At 41.5% G+C, this 15,877-nt stretch overlaps 2 protein-coding genes across 7 annotated transcripts in view; both read left to right on the top strand.

Moving 5' to 3' along the window:
- Positions 1-2: 2 nt before the first annotated feature.
- On the top strand, positions 3-2,240 carry NHLRC1 (NHL repeat containing E3 ubiquitin protein ligase 1; the record flags this gene model as incomplete). The annotated part of the gene is made up of 1 exon (XM_017730636.1): positions 3-2,240. A coding segment is annotated over one exon (630 nt), but the record flags the coding sequence as incomplete, so codon positions are not given.
- Positions 2,241-2,301: 61 nt separating this feature from the next.
- KIF13A (kinesin family member 13A) overlaps positions 2,302-15,877 on the top strand; it is a 119,119-nt gene continuing 105,543 nt past the window's right edge. For all 6 annotated transcript variants that reach the window (XM_017730685.1, XM_017730680.1, XM_017730681.1 and 3 more), the window contains exon 1: positions 2,302-2,530. In XM_017730685.1, coding sequence (XP_017586174.1) covers positions 2,403-2,530 — 128 coding nt within the window. In that variant the 5' untranslated portion in view covers positions 2,302-2,402. The remainder of the gene's footprint in view (positions 2,531-15,877) is intronic.

Below are 15,877 nucleotides of genomic sequence, written 5' to 3'. Positions count from 1 at the left end.
CGGACGGACACGTGGTGGTCACGGACGGCGGGGACTTCTCCGTGAAGGCCTTCGATTTTGAGGGAAGGGGAGTCCTGGCTGTCCGGGAAGGCTTCTCTTTGCCCTGGGGCTTAGATGCCACCCCCAAGAGCGAAGTAATCCTGACCGACTCGGAGGCAGGCGCGCTCTACCGCTTGACGGCCGACTTCCAAAGGGGGGAATTAAAGAAGTGTCAGATGATCCGGTCCCGGCTAGTCAGCCCCAGAGCGGTTGCAGTCTGCCAGACCTCGGGTGCTGTCGTGGTAATAGAGCACCTAAAAGCTCGAGGGCCGAGCAAGGACAGCACCCGCGTGAAGATATTCAGTGCCGAGATGGATCTCATCGGCCAGATGGACAGCTTCGGTCTGAACCTCGTTTTCCCCTCCAGAATATATGCTACTGCTGTGGCCTTCGACAAAGAAGGTCGTGTTCTAGTAACGGATGTCTGTAGCCTGGCTGTCATATGCTTAGGGAAACCTGAGGAATTTCCCATCTTTAATCCTCTAATTAGCCATGGACTTTCTTATCCTGTCGGACTGACTTACATGGCAAATGATTCCCTTGTTGTTTTAGACAGCGGTGATCATTCAGTAAAAGTATATAGCTCTACCTGAATGGGGTTAGATGCTTACTGCAAGCTGCTTTTGGCCATAAAGCATGCAGAGTTCTGGTGTTTGTAGGCGTGAAGGGAGGAGGCAGATTTTGGGCTTTGAGTGAAATTACTCTCTGAGCAACACGCCGTGCTTCCTGCAAAACTTGCATCGCATCTCTTGCCTACCTGTTGGAGAGGACCTGGCTGTTGCTGCCTGTAGCCAACAATGAATCAACCAAACAAATCATTTGGCATTTAAAAACTATTCCATGTCTTGATAACCAAATGTTTTTTGTTCTTTTTGACGAGTAATCAAAGACCAGCACCTGTGAAAGTAATGTGTCATTTATTTATGTGGCCCAGCACATAGTTTTCACTATTCTTAAGTATAGATACACTCCTGACAGAACTGTTTCCAGGAATTGTGCACAAGGAAAGAGATTGCCTTGACAGAATGATAGGAGAATTGGAAGCCTCCGCTCAAGGTTGCCTAAATCCAGCTAAAATCGTTGTGATGGAGGAGCTACCACTGATGAGTGAGTTATGAGAAGTGAATTCGTGTTCAAAGCCTGTTTTTTCCGTACCAGGAAAATGTACTTCGGGGAGCACTCTTGGCTAGTTTATTCCTACCTTTATTAAGGTTGTACTGGAGCACTTTGTCTTCCTCTAAAATGCTCAAGTCTGTGTCTTTACCCAGAGTTAACCTGGTGTGTGGTTACACAGAGTGGGCTGCTTTCCCTAAAAGCCCCTTGAAGTATTCTATTCACGTTTAGACCACAAATACTCCTGCATGTGTAAGTTTGAGTTGGCTGTGCTGCTAATGCTACAGGTAGGATGTTTTCAGCACTGCCTGCCCCTGTTTTGTCATTAATATGGTGCTTTTACACCTCAAACTCCAGGATTCAACTGCAAATTGAAATGTTAGTGAGAAGTAATAGAGAAAGGGGGACGTAAGCATCATTTTTTTTCCTAGCTTCCAAATGAGGTTTTGTTGATTGTGAACACACAGGAGATTTAGATCAGTTTATATTCTCTTGTTTTACTCACAGTAATATTATATTCTCACTTATATTCTCACAGTTTTACTGTGGACGCAAGTCCTGTTGCCTTATTGCACAGTGGAAATTATGGTATATATGAGATATTTTGAGAAGGATTTAATACCCCCACTAGAAGTCACTGCTGCATTTTTAGTCATTTACCTGCTGCTAAAATGATTACTTAGATGGTTCAGCATTAAAATGAAGTTAGATATAAATGTAAATGCTATCTGAGGTAGAGACGAGTAGATTAAAATGGCAGAAAACTTTTTGGGTAATTTCTTTGTTTTAGTAATTGAAATCATTAATATTAACTAAGGTAATTTGAAATTCACAGGCAATCTGTCAGTAAATTTTTTATCTGGCTTTTGGTCTGACTTCAGGGCATTTAATAACTGCATGTGTTACAGCACCAGTGATTTACCAAATACTTGCATTAAATTGGAGCAGTTCAGCCCTCTAATTCAGCCAATGTGTTAATCTGTCTTATGTCAACATTTATATAAACAAAACAAATCTATTAATTGCAGCTATTTGTAAAGGTTAATTGAACAGTGACCTGTCAATAAAGTGTGATTTGCTTATTCCTATATTTTAATAATTTAGTGACAATTCCTCACAACTTCTCATCACGTGTTTCCTTGTTGCAACACCATTTCTGTATTGCAGTTGCCCTGTAGATGTTTTCTTCTTCTGTTTGGTGATATCCTGCAGAAGTTGTTGTAGGGCCATTTGTTGCTATTGAAAATTATATGGATCTGCACAGTTGGTATTTTTCAGCCTTCTCCACTGCCAGGTCAAAGGCAGTGAGTGCCTTTGGAAGAACCAGAAATCCTTCTTGGCTGTTCTGCAGTAGGAGGTGTATGGCCCTGAGCAGGAGCCTAGTTGGGAGGTCAGGAAGGAAATTTACTCAGAGAAGCAGACCCCTGGATTATATATTTCTTTCGAGATGCCAAGGAGATGCCTGACTTTGATAGAACCAATTAGATAACACTTCCTTTGGGGGACTGCTGTGTGTTAAAAATGCATGCAATGCCATCAGTGCTGTATTCATACATAATTAATACTTTGTCACAGTAGCACTTCCTCAGAACCATGGGCTGTGAGCTTTCATCTCCTCAAACCTTTGTGTGCACTAGGAGCTTGTTTTTGCTACTGGACTCATGGATTTCCTAAGACCTATGGCCATGTAGGGAACTTTCCAGCAGTTGAAATGCTGATTTTTAAACATTTTACTCACACTGTTTTAAAATCTACAAAAACTCCCATTGCTGTCCATTCTGCTCCTGTCTCCTTGGGTAACTAGAAATCACTTGATTTTTGGGTTTGTAAGCAAAATAAACTTTGGGACTTTATTCTACCTAATAGAATTTTATTTTTTTTTCTGTGTGCCATCTCCTGCAGTTTCTGCTTTACCTAGCTACTGAAAGAAGATGCAGACTTTTTCTGTGAAGAATGCAACTGTTTTCCTTTTACTCTGCAGCTTGGTGCTTAGTGTTGTACAACACTGCATCAAAGGAACCATTACATTTTGCCTTAATTCATTTGATGCAGGTGCCTAAATTGAGAAGCCATAATGAACTGTATAAAACCAAGTATTAAAAATTCTGAGTTCTTCGGTGTGTAAGGGAGTATGCAGCAGTAAAGCTGAAATCTTTCTTTTGACACAAAATCTTGTGTTCTGAGAGAGGGATGGCAAATATTGAAGGGCCCATACTTGAACTGATAACCTTAGGTTTGGAGTCTGACTGGTTGTGCTTGGAATGGGGATAGCTAGATGTATGCTTACCTTTGGAAAAGAGTGGTGGCCATTCCATTTAGAAAGCAACATAAGACTGTGTCTAGCTGCTTCAGTGATAATTACTTTTGCATTTATTTTAATTGCATTTAATTATTTATTATTTTAAAATTCACCACCTTTGCATAATTCTTTATACCTCGTGCTCTAGCCATTGGATTAAAACCAAATACATATAATGGATAGTATTCCTTTAGTGTCATGTCTTCAGCCCCTAGTAGAGATTGCTATGTCTGTTGTGCACACACACACACACACACTGCAATTCCTATTTGGTTTATTTTTGAGCACTGGTCTCAGGTTGCATATAAATACATCAGGTTATGTTTACGGTGTTACAGAATTAAAGGAGTCAGAGGAGTTTCAGAAATGCATATTGAGATGATGTTCTGTAACATACATAATTTTTGTTTTGCTTGTGAAGAAAATAACCTTAAATAAAGAATATAACCTTTTTTTCAGATTGATGAATAAGGGAGAAAGGGTGAAAACATGTAAAATTTGCTTCATTTTGGCCGTTGTCCATTTGAGCACCTGTCCATTCCCTCCAGTCACATTGCTGTGCACATCAGTTTGATCTTTATATTTTCCCAAAGCATGGATGTAACATCACCATAGCATTTTTTAACATGGACTGATTTCAGGGGAAGAGGGGATGTCCTGTAATGTCCAGCCCCCAAACAACTAAGAATTTTATAGAGCAGGTCCTTCAAGATGATGGCCTTGAATATAGGAGACCTTTCAATTCTGGAGGGGTTGATGGAGGTCAAAAAGCAGCTTTCTTCCCTGGGACCACGGGTCACAGTGCTGTTGCACAGGAGGAATTAGTTTTCTTTTCTTTCTCTTCAATGTCTGGGTTTTTTTTCCCTGATTCTTCTGGGAGGCTCGTTTTACAGTTTACATGTCACCTGTGAGTCACAGCGTGCCTCCACAGGAGTAAAGCAAAAATACACATTTTTCAAGTGAGTTCTAAACCTCGCTCTTCATTCAGGCATCTCAGGAAAACTGACAGATCGTTCGGAGAACAGCAAGCGCCTATTTGATACTGTTACATAAACATCCAGGCTTTCCCTAAAGTGCCTCCTTCGTGTAACATGTCTGACTCTCCTGGGCAGCTTCAAAGCTCTCTAATACTGGAGAGGTTCTCAGGGAGCAGAAGATGCACTTATACCTTTTTCTCACTACTGTTTTCCAAGAGATTTACAGATATTCCTGAATTTGGCATTCCATCCTCTCTGTGGGGCAAACACAGTACAAATGTCTTGGCCCTGCAGCTGCAGACGAGAGCTGAGAATCAAGGGAAGCCTTTGGCAGACTTCAGGCTAGATCTGAGAGTTCCCATTACAAGGTTACCTTAATAAAGCAGCGAGAGTCTGTGTTTAATCACCTCTTGTCTGGGAGGTGCCTTCCTGAGGAAGTTCGGAAGAAGTTTTGACACTATACTGATGATCTTCTTGTTACTAATTCCTTTGGTGTTTCCTACAAATCATGGAAATTAATACTTTTCCAAACCGCAGTGTATTCCTAGATAATTGCTTCCAGTGTGCTCCACAAAAGTGCGTGGTTTCAGTTTTGAAATGCTCAAATTTCACATTGAGGATGGAAAGGAGGAGACGAGATCAACTCTGAAAAGGAGAAAAAAATTAATGAAAGGTGTCTGTGGCTTAAGCAGAGGGTGAACTCCACCAAGTCAGAGCACAGAGCACACCCATCATTCCAGTAAAGGGAATGCATTCTTAAGAGGTGAAGCATTTCAGCCTGGAAAATGGACAAGATGATAAGGGCTGAAATTAGTATTTAAATTTAAATTAGTATTTACCTCTGGCAGAGGAATAACCTGCATTAGAACAGATTTTCCAGCTACAATTAGATACTTTCAGATGGCTACCCTGAGGAGAGCTATCTGTTACTTTTAGCATTTATTATCTCTTAGTTTGTAGCAAAATTCTGTGGGGAAATAAAGATTTGGAGCAAACTAGTCATTTTAGATAAGTATGCTCCAAGTAATTTAATAAATACATTTGTAGCATTTTTCTAAATATCCCTCTTAATGTAGGCAATTTTTATTCTTTGTTTGCAGGTGAGCATTATTATATAGGCAGAGAGTTGAGGTGAGAGAACAAATCCTGCTTTCATGGAATATATTGTTTTTTAAATCAGGAAACTATTGCTTGTCACAAGATTCCATAAAAATTTTAAATACTTTAAATATGGTTATGTGCCTTGTAATGAATAAAAGCTAGGCAATTTTAAGCAAGACATAGCATTAAAGATATAAAATTATTGCTGGGAAAAAGAAAGAATTTACTTTGAGAAACTCTGCAGATACTAAGAAAACCAACCAACCAAAAAAAACCGATAAAATTATCAAAGCTTGCTAGTACAAAAAAAAAGATCTTGAAAGAACTGTACACCTAACATAATCACAGGAGGTAACTCTTACTGGGGATTTTTCCAAATATAAATAGATGAAAGGTAAAACCCATTTGATGCTCACCTAGCATGATTTCTTGAATAATATGGCTATGGAATTTAACCAGTATTAACCAGTATTTAGTAATTGCTGATCTGTACTAAAAGTAAGAAACAAAGAACAATTGTATCTTCTACTATGACAGACTAAGCCACTGCCATGAGAAGAAATATAATGTCATTAAAATATGCTTTATAAGAAATCTATCAAAAAGAGTCAGATTAAGTATTAAAATATATATAATCACTTTAATATGAAAAGGATGTGCCTGGCTCCCTTATCTGTCATTGTCCTTAATTAGGTAGGAAATAGGGCTCTTGAGTGAGTTCTCTGCCAACTTCCCCTCAACTTGCAGCATGATATTATGGAGCCAGAAGTATTTAAAATACATGTATTAGTCTTTTTCTGTTCCTAATATTACTTGAACTGACTTGTTTGAGTTGAGGCTTGCTCTGTCATGAATAGTTTATCTGTGCAGTCATGAGTACTGCAAATGGAATTGTCCACATAAATAAATGCTGCAGGACTGGGCTTGAAGTCAGGGAGATTCAGGCTAGAGCAGAGGTTTGCCCTGGAGAAGTCTTTGCAGCAGACTTTACGATGACAATTTCTGGGAATGCTACTTTGGGGTTTTATGTGCTGAAAATCCTGTGCCTGTTTAGAATATATTATAAGCAATTACGACTTTCAACATCAGAAATCTTTTGTGAAAGAAAGTTACTGTGACAGTTTAGCTTTTTTTATTTATCCTTTCATAACGTACTGAAGAACCCTTGCTTGGTTCCCGACAGTCCTTTAGACTGAGTGGATCTGATCCCTTTTGGCATGTGCAGTTGCTCAGTAACCAGCGAGCTGGGGCAAGACCCACTCTGGACCAGCTTCAGTGGAGACCTTATACCTGAACATGTCTTGCAGATCCTACAGAGGAGGCTTTTAGTCTTAGCCAGCAGGTTAGAAAAGTTATGGTGTTTACACTGCAGTAGAGATGACACTGTAGGTTCTTGTCCCCAGAAGACTGTGTGAAAGGAGTTCTAAGGCTGCAGGGTAGTTAGCCACTGTTAGTTTAATTTCGCAAGAAGGATGGGTACCTTTTAAAGACCAATTGAAAAGTGCATCGTTTCTTCCCTAGTATGGCAAAGTGGAATTGAAGTTACCCCAGGCTCAGCATTGGAGCTTTTTGTAATTTATTTTGTGATATTCATAAAGCTGTTCAGTACTTGGCTGATGTTATCATTAAAATGCAGCTGATACTATATTTCACATATTTCCACTGTGTCAGTGTTACTGAAATTAAAAAAAACCCGAACGAAACATTTTAAAAAGTGTACCTTGAAGGCAGAAGTAAATCTTGTCTTTCATGTATTTCTTTCACTGGAGAAATCAAAGCCACGCAAGAATTATTACCAGACATCTCTATCAAGCAATGGACTTCCACCCTTTTGCTTGACTTGACTTAAACCTCAAGTCAGTGTTCTTGATGATAAGGCTAAATTTTTGATTTCTGAATTTCAGTCACATTGTTCCTATTTGTGACTTTTGCACAACCCTTACCCATTCTTCCCAGTTGGTTTAGTCTGTTTCAGAACTGTATTTCTCATTAGCTGTTGTTCAGTCAAACTGTGGTGTATATGTGTGTCCTCACCACTTTGATTTCAGAAGAAAGGTTAATTCCATCAGAGGTTCTGTCCATGTTTTGGTTTTGCTGTGTTTCTTTTCTAAAACAGCCTTTCATCTTTGCTGTCAGATTAAAGAGAGGAAACTTCAGATCACAATATGAATGGTGGGAAAGGACTTAAGTCATTCAGGGAATGCCTTTGGGAGACAGGCAACACAAGCTTTATTGCAGGAGAGAAGAGGGTGAAGAACTGTACAATTTAAACTGTATGTGGACTAACAGTTTCAGGAATCCTTCTACCCCAGCTCCTCCTGTGCAGCTCCATTTGTATTAGTGACTGTGAGAAAAATTAAATCAGAAGTCACTAACTTACAAGTCACTGGTTTGTTGGGGTTTTTTCAGTTCTCTGTGATAGCACCAGGCTGGTCCCAGTGACCAGGACCCTGTATAGGATTTCATGTATGACTGCTATAACTGGTCTGAGTTTTCATATCAAATGCTGGTGTAGACAAACTACGAGAACCTTGGAAGCTTGCTTAGGCTATCTGCCCCTCAATTTATTTTTTTTTTAACCTGCAAAGAGCAAGCCTTTTTCCATGTGTTAAAGAGGACAAAACTTGAAGTGAAATGACAACAAAGGATACCCAGTGGTTGTACTCTTTGACAGTCTTTAATAGAAAAATGAGAGTATGATCTGTTGTTGATAATTTTGGTAGTGGTGGGTTATGAGATTATTATATTGGGTATGTTTTCTTCAGACTGGAGAGAACTGGGAGGAGAAGTGATGTAGTGTTTTGTTTTCTAAATAGAAGATCATGAGTCTTATTATGCACCTTAATTAGCACCTTCAGCACTTGTTTCTACCTTCTACAGGAACTGATGAAACCTGCTCAATTTAATGTGAAATCTTCCTAATGACTTCAATAGACAGCAGGCAGATCCAAGATCTGTGCTGAGCTGACTTCCATCTGTTTCAACAAACACAATTCCACCTCCTCTCTCAAGGCTTTGCCTCACTCAGCTTCCTTACTTGCTGACGTGCCAGTGTGTACTATTCTCCTTTCTAATCTCTTTCAATCAAGAGCTTCTTTCCTTCTCCACACTTTGGAAAGATAGCACATTTGGCTACAGCGCTTATTTGCAGGCATCGCTAAAAAGGAATTGCGCAAGGAGAAATTTTGGCTTGGCCAGCATGGTTAATAGCTCAGCTTACTCAGTAAGCAAGCTTGGTGCATGTACTCCTCCCTCCCCACCCTCTTCTTCCTCCCAGGGGCAGGGCCCCAGTTCCAAGTCTCTCCCATGGTAGCCAGCAAAGTTCAGCTTCTCTCTCAAAGCAGAAAGTAAACCAACAACGGGACTGTGACTAAGTGCAGAAGGGTTAACAGGAATGCTGCTCTTTTGTTCCAAGAGGCTGCTGCCACTAATCGGGGTGTTTATATTTACAGCTTTCCCACTCAATCCCTACTGAGCATAAAGCTCACTTCTGAAGACAGAGTCTGAGCACTGCTGTGTGTTTGACAGACTGCATGTAGTATCTGTTTGCTAACTGAAGACACTTAGAGGCTGCAGACTCACTTTTCCTACCTGTGGAAAGGCACACACCTGCACTTAGCAAATGCATAATAATTAGTGATGCTCTGGACAATGTTTGTGAGCCAACTCCCTGCTCACAAGTGCCCTTAATCTCAATTTGGGACTTGCAGTCACAAGAGAACTGCATGGATGTGCTGGAGTGATGCTTGCATACCAGACATTCCTAATCATAAAGATGAAGAGGGGCGAGAGCTTTCTGAGTAGGGGCAATAATGGCAGGGTTGTCCTTTCCTTCAGTTCACTGAGGCCTGCCTACTGATTTAAATTGTAAATAACTTTACAAACCAGCTGTGGCAGTTAATTTTTTCTCAGGCAAAGCATTTGATTTCTAGTAATAGATAGTAGAAAATTGAAAGAAAAAAAAAGGGAAAATCTCTATTAATTTAACATCGATCCCTTTTCATAACTTAATAGTTATGTTAACCACAGATAGGTGATGTCAGTTCCTTTGGGACCTTGTGATCTTACTTTTTAACAGTACAAAACTGTTTCCTTTCCCTTCCCTTTCCACTACCATAACCTATTATCATCACCATGATGTTTAAGGTTGTATGGTGGCACATATCTGATAGGGTCAGCAGGAAATGTTCCCTGCTATACATCACCTAACCCAATCAAGCTCACCCTTAAAATTAGCTTAATTTAGTTCTCTGGTCTTCTGTGTAAGAAGCCATTCATTCCTCTGGGGGTAGAAGTCAATTCATTTCCAGCCTGAGACAGAAACACAGAAGGATTGAGGTTGGCAGGCACCTTTGGAGCCCATCTGGTACAACTCCCCTTCCCAAACAGGGCCACCTGGTTGTACAGGACCATGTCCAGATGGCTTTTGAGTATTTCTAAGGATTAAGTTTCTACAACCTCTGTGGACAACCTGTGCCAGTAGTCAGACACCTTCACAGTGAAGTGTTTCCTGGTGTCCAGAGGGTACCTCCTGTGTTTCAGTGTGTGCTTATTGCCTCCTGGCCTGTCACTGGGCACCACTGAAGAGGGCCTGGCTCCCTCTTCTTTGCACCCCCCCTTCAGATGAATCGATATGATGATAAGATTCCTCCCCTTGAGTCTTCTCTCCTCCATGCCAAATAGCCCCAGTCATCTCAGCCTTTCTTAGGAGATTCTCCACGCCCTTCCTTGTGGCCCTTCACTAGACTCTCTCCATTATGTCCATGTCCCTCTTGTACTGGGGAGCCCCAAATTGGACACGGCATTCCAGGTGTGGCCTCACGAGGGCTGGGGTAGGATCACCTCCCTTGACCTGCTGGCAGTGCTCGTCCTAATGCAGCCCAGCATTAAAAGGCTATATAAAAGAGAGTTTACACCCATTTGTTCTTGTCCTAGTGTTTTTCCTGGAACTTCAGTAGCACCGTGCTTTTGACTGGCCTGAAAGGAAGCATAAACAGCCATATCCCTTCTCAGTCTTCATTTTGCTAGACTAAACAAATGGAACATTTTTAGTCTGCTCTTCTTTGATAATGTTCACCATTCCACAGTTCTCCCAGTAACCCTTTAATGGGTCTGTTCTGTTTTGAACTCCTCCTCCTAAATGCTATACTGAGTTTTTCACGTGGAATCTCAGCCATGCTTTTTATGATGTCATCTGTACCTCTTCTTTCACTGTAGGAAATAACTGAAGTGATAACTGAACTACATAGGTTTTCATTCAGGTATTACTTGATTGAGTCCAGGATGAAGACCCACAGCTCTCCCTGGTAGAAACAAATTTAGGAAGCTATTTGATTTGGGGGTGGAGTATTTCCTGAAGTGAAAAATGGATGGCATACAGATAAATAACATCAATAGCAACAAAAATATAAATAAATCCACCATTTCTTTCCTGGACAACTAAGGAATGTGAGCTACATAAAACACGACTAGCTGTCACAGGAAGACACAACTGTTGCTCATATCTCAAGTACAATTGCAGGGATGTTAAATTCCCTGCCATAAACCAAATCCCTCCGAAGATGTCAGTAAGGTTCAGTAAAAGCTTTAGTTACACCTTTGGTGAAATGTATTTTAGCAATATAAAGAAATTTTCTTTTTCCCATCAGTTTCCTTGCTACCTTTCCCCATTTTTTTACTTCCTATCAGTTTCTTTGCTACAGTTGCATTACTCTGCTTCTAAGCTCACTTACTTCTATTACTAGGGCTTCTCATCTCTAGGTAGTAATGACCATTAAAGTTCCCACAGTAATTTGAAACGATTTCCCTGGTCTAAGTGATAGGAGATGGGGAACAGGCCCCCCTTCTTCAGTGAGTGGAGCAAAGAGATTATCCTCAGCAGAATGGTCATGGAGTTAAATGTAGCTAAAATTGGGCAGCTCCTCTTAGAGGTGGGTTAGTATCCTTTACTGTGCTGATCTTGGGATGAAGTTTATAAAAGCCTGTTGCAATATTGTGTCAGAGGCAGGGAGAAAACACCAGATCTGATCAGTGAAATTGCATGCAATATTTTTCCCCCCACAGCAAGGAATGTTTCAGCTTGATGGAGATGTGACTGCGCCTGTCCTGAGGACATTCATTTGTTGTAATTGTTCACCTAGGATCCCAGTGTGAGATCTACTGTCGAGCAGCCAGGGTGGGCATGGAGGCAGAGGTAGGGTCTAGCAGAGGTCATCACCCCAGCCAGGTAAAGCCAAACAGGTAATTCAAACCATTTGTAAATTAGCCCGTAAGAACAGATTTAGTCTGTTCATCACTGACAGCCAACTCTGTACAGAGCTGAGGTAGGTTCAAACTGCAGGGCCTGTTCAAAGCTATATACCTTCTGGAGCTTTGAGCAGCACCTGTCAGGCAGGATAATGTTTAGGTGCATATATTCTGCATTTGTTCTTAATGCTGGCAATTCAAACTGCTTAATTTTTTTCTGAGTGTCAGAAGAGCATTTGTCACTGCAGCCCCTTTCTGGGCCCAGAGTGTTGCCATAAATATGCTGGACATAGAGAACAATTTTCATGCCTCCTGCACAGCTTTGGAGAAAGTCAAAACAGATCTTTGATAAGACAGAGGTGGCAACCATCCAGCCTGACTAAAGTCCAGCATGAATTTGGAGCAAGAAGGAAGTGGAAAAGCAGCCTGAAAAGTGCCTTCAGACAGGTCACTGGCTAAAATCCTGCCCTCACACTCTTTTGTAAATTCTGTGCATCTGTCCAGCAGGGTTACTTGCAAAACCTAGTGATGTGACAGAAATTTGGTTCCTGGTTTACAATTATGGGCAGACATTTGCTTCCCCAGGTGCTTTCTAAATGCATCTTATTAAATGAAAAATTCAAGTTTGTCTGCATAACAGGACACTCATTTGTGTCCTGTCACAAATATAGTCGTATTTTATCCCACCCCTCCAATATGAAATATTTCTCCCTTCCATAATGACCATGCCTCCTTCCTATGTGCTAAATGCTATTTTTAAAAAATGCACTAATTATTATCCATTCTTCTTTTTCACCAACATGAAAAGTGAATGATTTATCAATTATTTGATTAGAGCTATGGTTTCTTCCTGTTTTTTTCCTAACTTAAGTGCAATATATTAGATTATTAACCTTAAAAATATCTGTTGGTTTTATTATACAGTGTTTGTTCATTTTACCTCTTTCTGACTGGATGACGCTGGAATGTGTTTGGGTTCAAAATAGAGTTTGTTTTCTCTGTTAATTCAATTTTTTAAAAATACTCAGTAAAATTTTGGAAACACAAATGAAACTTTTATTTTGGTCAGTCTTATAAAATACACTCCTTGGGTTAAATTTTGTAGTAAAACCTTCATTGTAAGCATCTCTTGGATTTCAGGTGCTATAAAATTAAACACTTTGTCTTTATCACTTTCAACAGCAAAAGAATAGAACTACTTTCCCATGCTCTCACCACTGCCAGCTCCTCCTCCTCTCTGGCTCCTGTGACACAAGATGAAGTCAGATGTGCCAGTGACAGCATGCATCAGTCAGGCACAGTAAGGTATGTGCTGGGGATGCTGCTGACAAGATGGATATTCTTGGCAGGCTCCATGACATTTCTCTTTGCCCTTTGCTGAGAAGGGAGGTCACTGGAACACCAACAGGGCTTCAGGCATCAACCTGGATTCCCACCATCGCTCCCCCATTTCCATGCCATGAAGCAGAGCAATTGATCCTCCTGCTCAGAATATATGGGAAGACATAGGCATGCCTTCACATCAAATCCCATTACCTGTGTTATGCCTTGGGAAGATGAGGAGCATTTGGAACTTCCCACCAGACCAAAGGAAGCAGCAATGTTTTCTTTATGCTCTTTGCTGAACTGTGGATCAATGGGCAAATGTACAGAAATGCTCTAAGGCAAGAAAGAAGAATGAAACAGATGGAAAACAAGAAACAGACAAAGATTCAAGCCTGGCCATAGTAAAACTCCAAAATTCCTGTTGACTGCGGTAGTACAGAGCCAGAATAAAATAGGGGGTGGAGGAAAACAGGGAGAGGAAAGGGAAATCAGGGAAGGATTGCTCCAGATGATTTTGTTCCCATGTTTCCATATGAGTTCCCCTCACCCACCATCAGTCTCCACTTTCTCCAGCTCTCATCTTTCCTCATTGCTGAAGCAGTAAGCTGTCATTTCTCATCCAGTATCTACCATCCATCCATCAGCATGTCTGGGATAGCTGGCAGCTAATTCTGATGGGTTAGTGACCCATCAGTATCCCTTGCCAGTTCCCACGGGGCATGTAAACTGATCAAGCTAACAAATTCTGACAGGTGAGAGACATTCATCCACAGTTGCTACCAGTAGCAAAGACAGAGATGTAAAGGGTTCCATATGGTATTCAATGGGGAGATACAATGCCAGAAGAGAAATGTTGTGTCGGCCTGAATTCACAGATTGCTCTTTGAACTACCTAATGATCTCATGGGGCCTCTATAATATGACCCTATTCCTATTCTGCCCTAATGGCAAAGGTGTAAGCGAGACCAGAAATATGTTCTACTGTAAGCATGCTGCTCAATAGGTGTGGTCAGGTCATGGCACAAATGTTGCCAAAAGCCCTTTCTCGAGAGGGCAGAAAAACCTGGTGGAACCAAGACAACATTTTTGGCAGCTGTTTCTCAGGGTACATGGATGTGAATGAAAGAGTAAAAATCCCGTTCTCAACTATATAACACTAGAATAAATCAGAATTTCACAAGAAGTGAACAGTTACAGTCTGAGTTAGAACAAACTAGGTCGCATCTGCCTTTTCAAACAGTTTTGCATGGCTAGCTTTCTGTACCTGCAAGTGGTGGAACAAAATTCACATGCCTATATCAGACATTCGTAAAAATTTCTTCCCAAGACTCTTCCCACAGCCAAAATTATAGTCAATCTCATGAAGACTCCCTTTAGTTTCACTTCAGCTAATGTAATTGTTTTTATTTAATCTTGCAATGATGTAGTTTTTCCACTAAGAGGTGGAAAATTGAGACGAAAGGGAGTATTTTCCCTTCCATCTGTTGGCTGTCTTCTCTTTCCCAGCAGTGTCCAAGTTTCACAGAACAACTCCCTTTTTGCACAGCCGTTTCAGACCTCATGCCTTGTCTTGAGCCAGCACTTACTTTGACCTGGGTTCTTAGTCTACAGCAGTAAATAGGATGTCTCATGTCAGCATCACTCCTTTTCTTTACTCGTTGGGCCACACACTTATGTTGCATTTCATAATGAACTTCATTCCTTATGCCTGCTTCTACAGGCAAGAAGTCCATGTGCACCAGCTACTTCTGCTGACGTTCTCCAGATGCCCAGCTCTATTTGGTAACTTTTCGCTTTTGCTGTGCTAAGTACATGTCTCGTTTCCTTTCAGCATTTGGGGCCATTTGGGGCAGCCAGGCCTCCTCCAGAAACATTCCTCTCAGTCACTTTGCAGGGCTCTTCTGGTTGATGTGCTGGCAGCCGGGAAGGGGTTGATCTTCTAAGCCTCCCTCCATTGTTTCCACCTCTGTTTGAAAGGTCTGCTCTTTCTCAGTGCAGCTATCTATTCATCATTGGTTGTTTAGCCCATTCTCCCTACAGTGGTTTAGCCCCAGAGTAGACAGAATAATCCCATTTGGGTTTGAGCCTGTCTTCCGTAAAGAAAATGTTACAGACATCGCTGTTTTGCACTGGGATTCCTGCCAGTTAGCTGCATCGATAATAAGGATTGATTCTTTGGAAGATCTTTTGCTGAAGCTAAGGAAACACTTCTGGGGAGAAAAGGTTTTAAAGGACACTTCGAAAAGAGGCCAATTGCATTTTAAACTGAAAATCTTTCTTGGCTTGCCCACTGGAAGCTCAGCCATCCTTGGAGCTCTCGGCTGCTGCATAAAGCACCACTGTTTGTCACACTTTCCCCCAATACTGAACTGGCCACTGGTAAATGCACACTACCCTGTCCTGCAGCGTTTGAGCTGGCACTCGTCAGTGGTGGCCCATCGCTGTCTGGAACAGCGGGACAGCGCGAGTGGTCCCGGCTCTTCGCAGGTAGCCCTTCATAGTCAAGGAGGTGACGTGCAGGCTGGAGCCCGGGCCGGGCTCCTTGCTCCATCACCTCGAGGTGCTGCACCGCTTCCAGGCCTCCACGCACGTTGCACCCAGGTAATCCATACTGTGCCAGAACCGCGCCACGCAGGTCGTTGTTTTCTAATGGAACGTTGGGCATATTTTGTCAAAAAACATCCCCTGGCGCCAAGACATTTTTTTCCGCGGCAGATTGTGGCTTTCCCTTTCCTTGCCACAAGGCAACATGGTGTATAGTCGGGGAAAGCGGGGG

This window comes from Corvus brachyrhynchos, unplaced genomic scaffold, assembly GCF_000691975.1.
Source record: "Corvus brachyrhynchos isolate BGI_N302 unplaced genomic scaffold, ASM69197v1 scaffold43, whole genome shotgun sequence".
Taxonomy (NCBI): Eukaryota; Metazoa; Chordata; class Aves; order Passeriformes; family Corvidae; genus Corvus; species Corvus brachyrhynchos.
The sequence above is the reverse complement of the archived record's forward strand: the minus strand, read 5'-3'. Positions and strand labels throughout refer to the sequence as shown.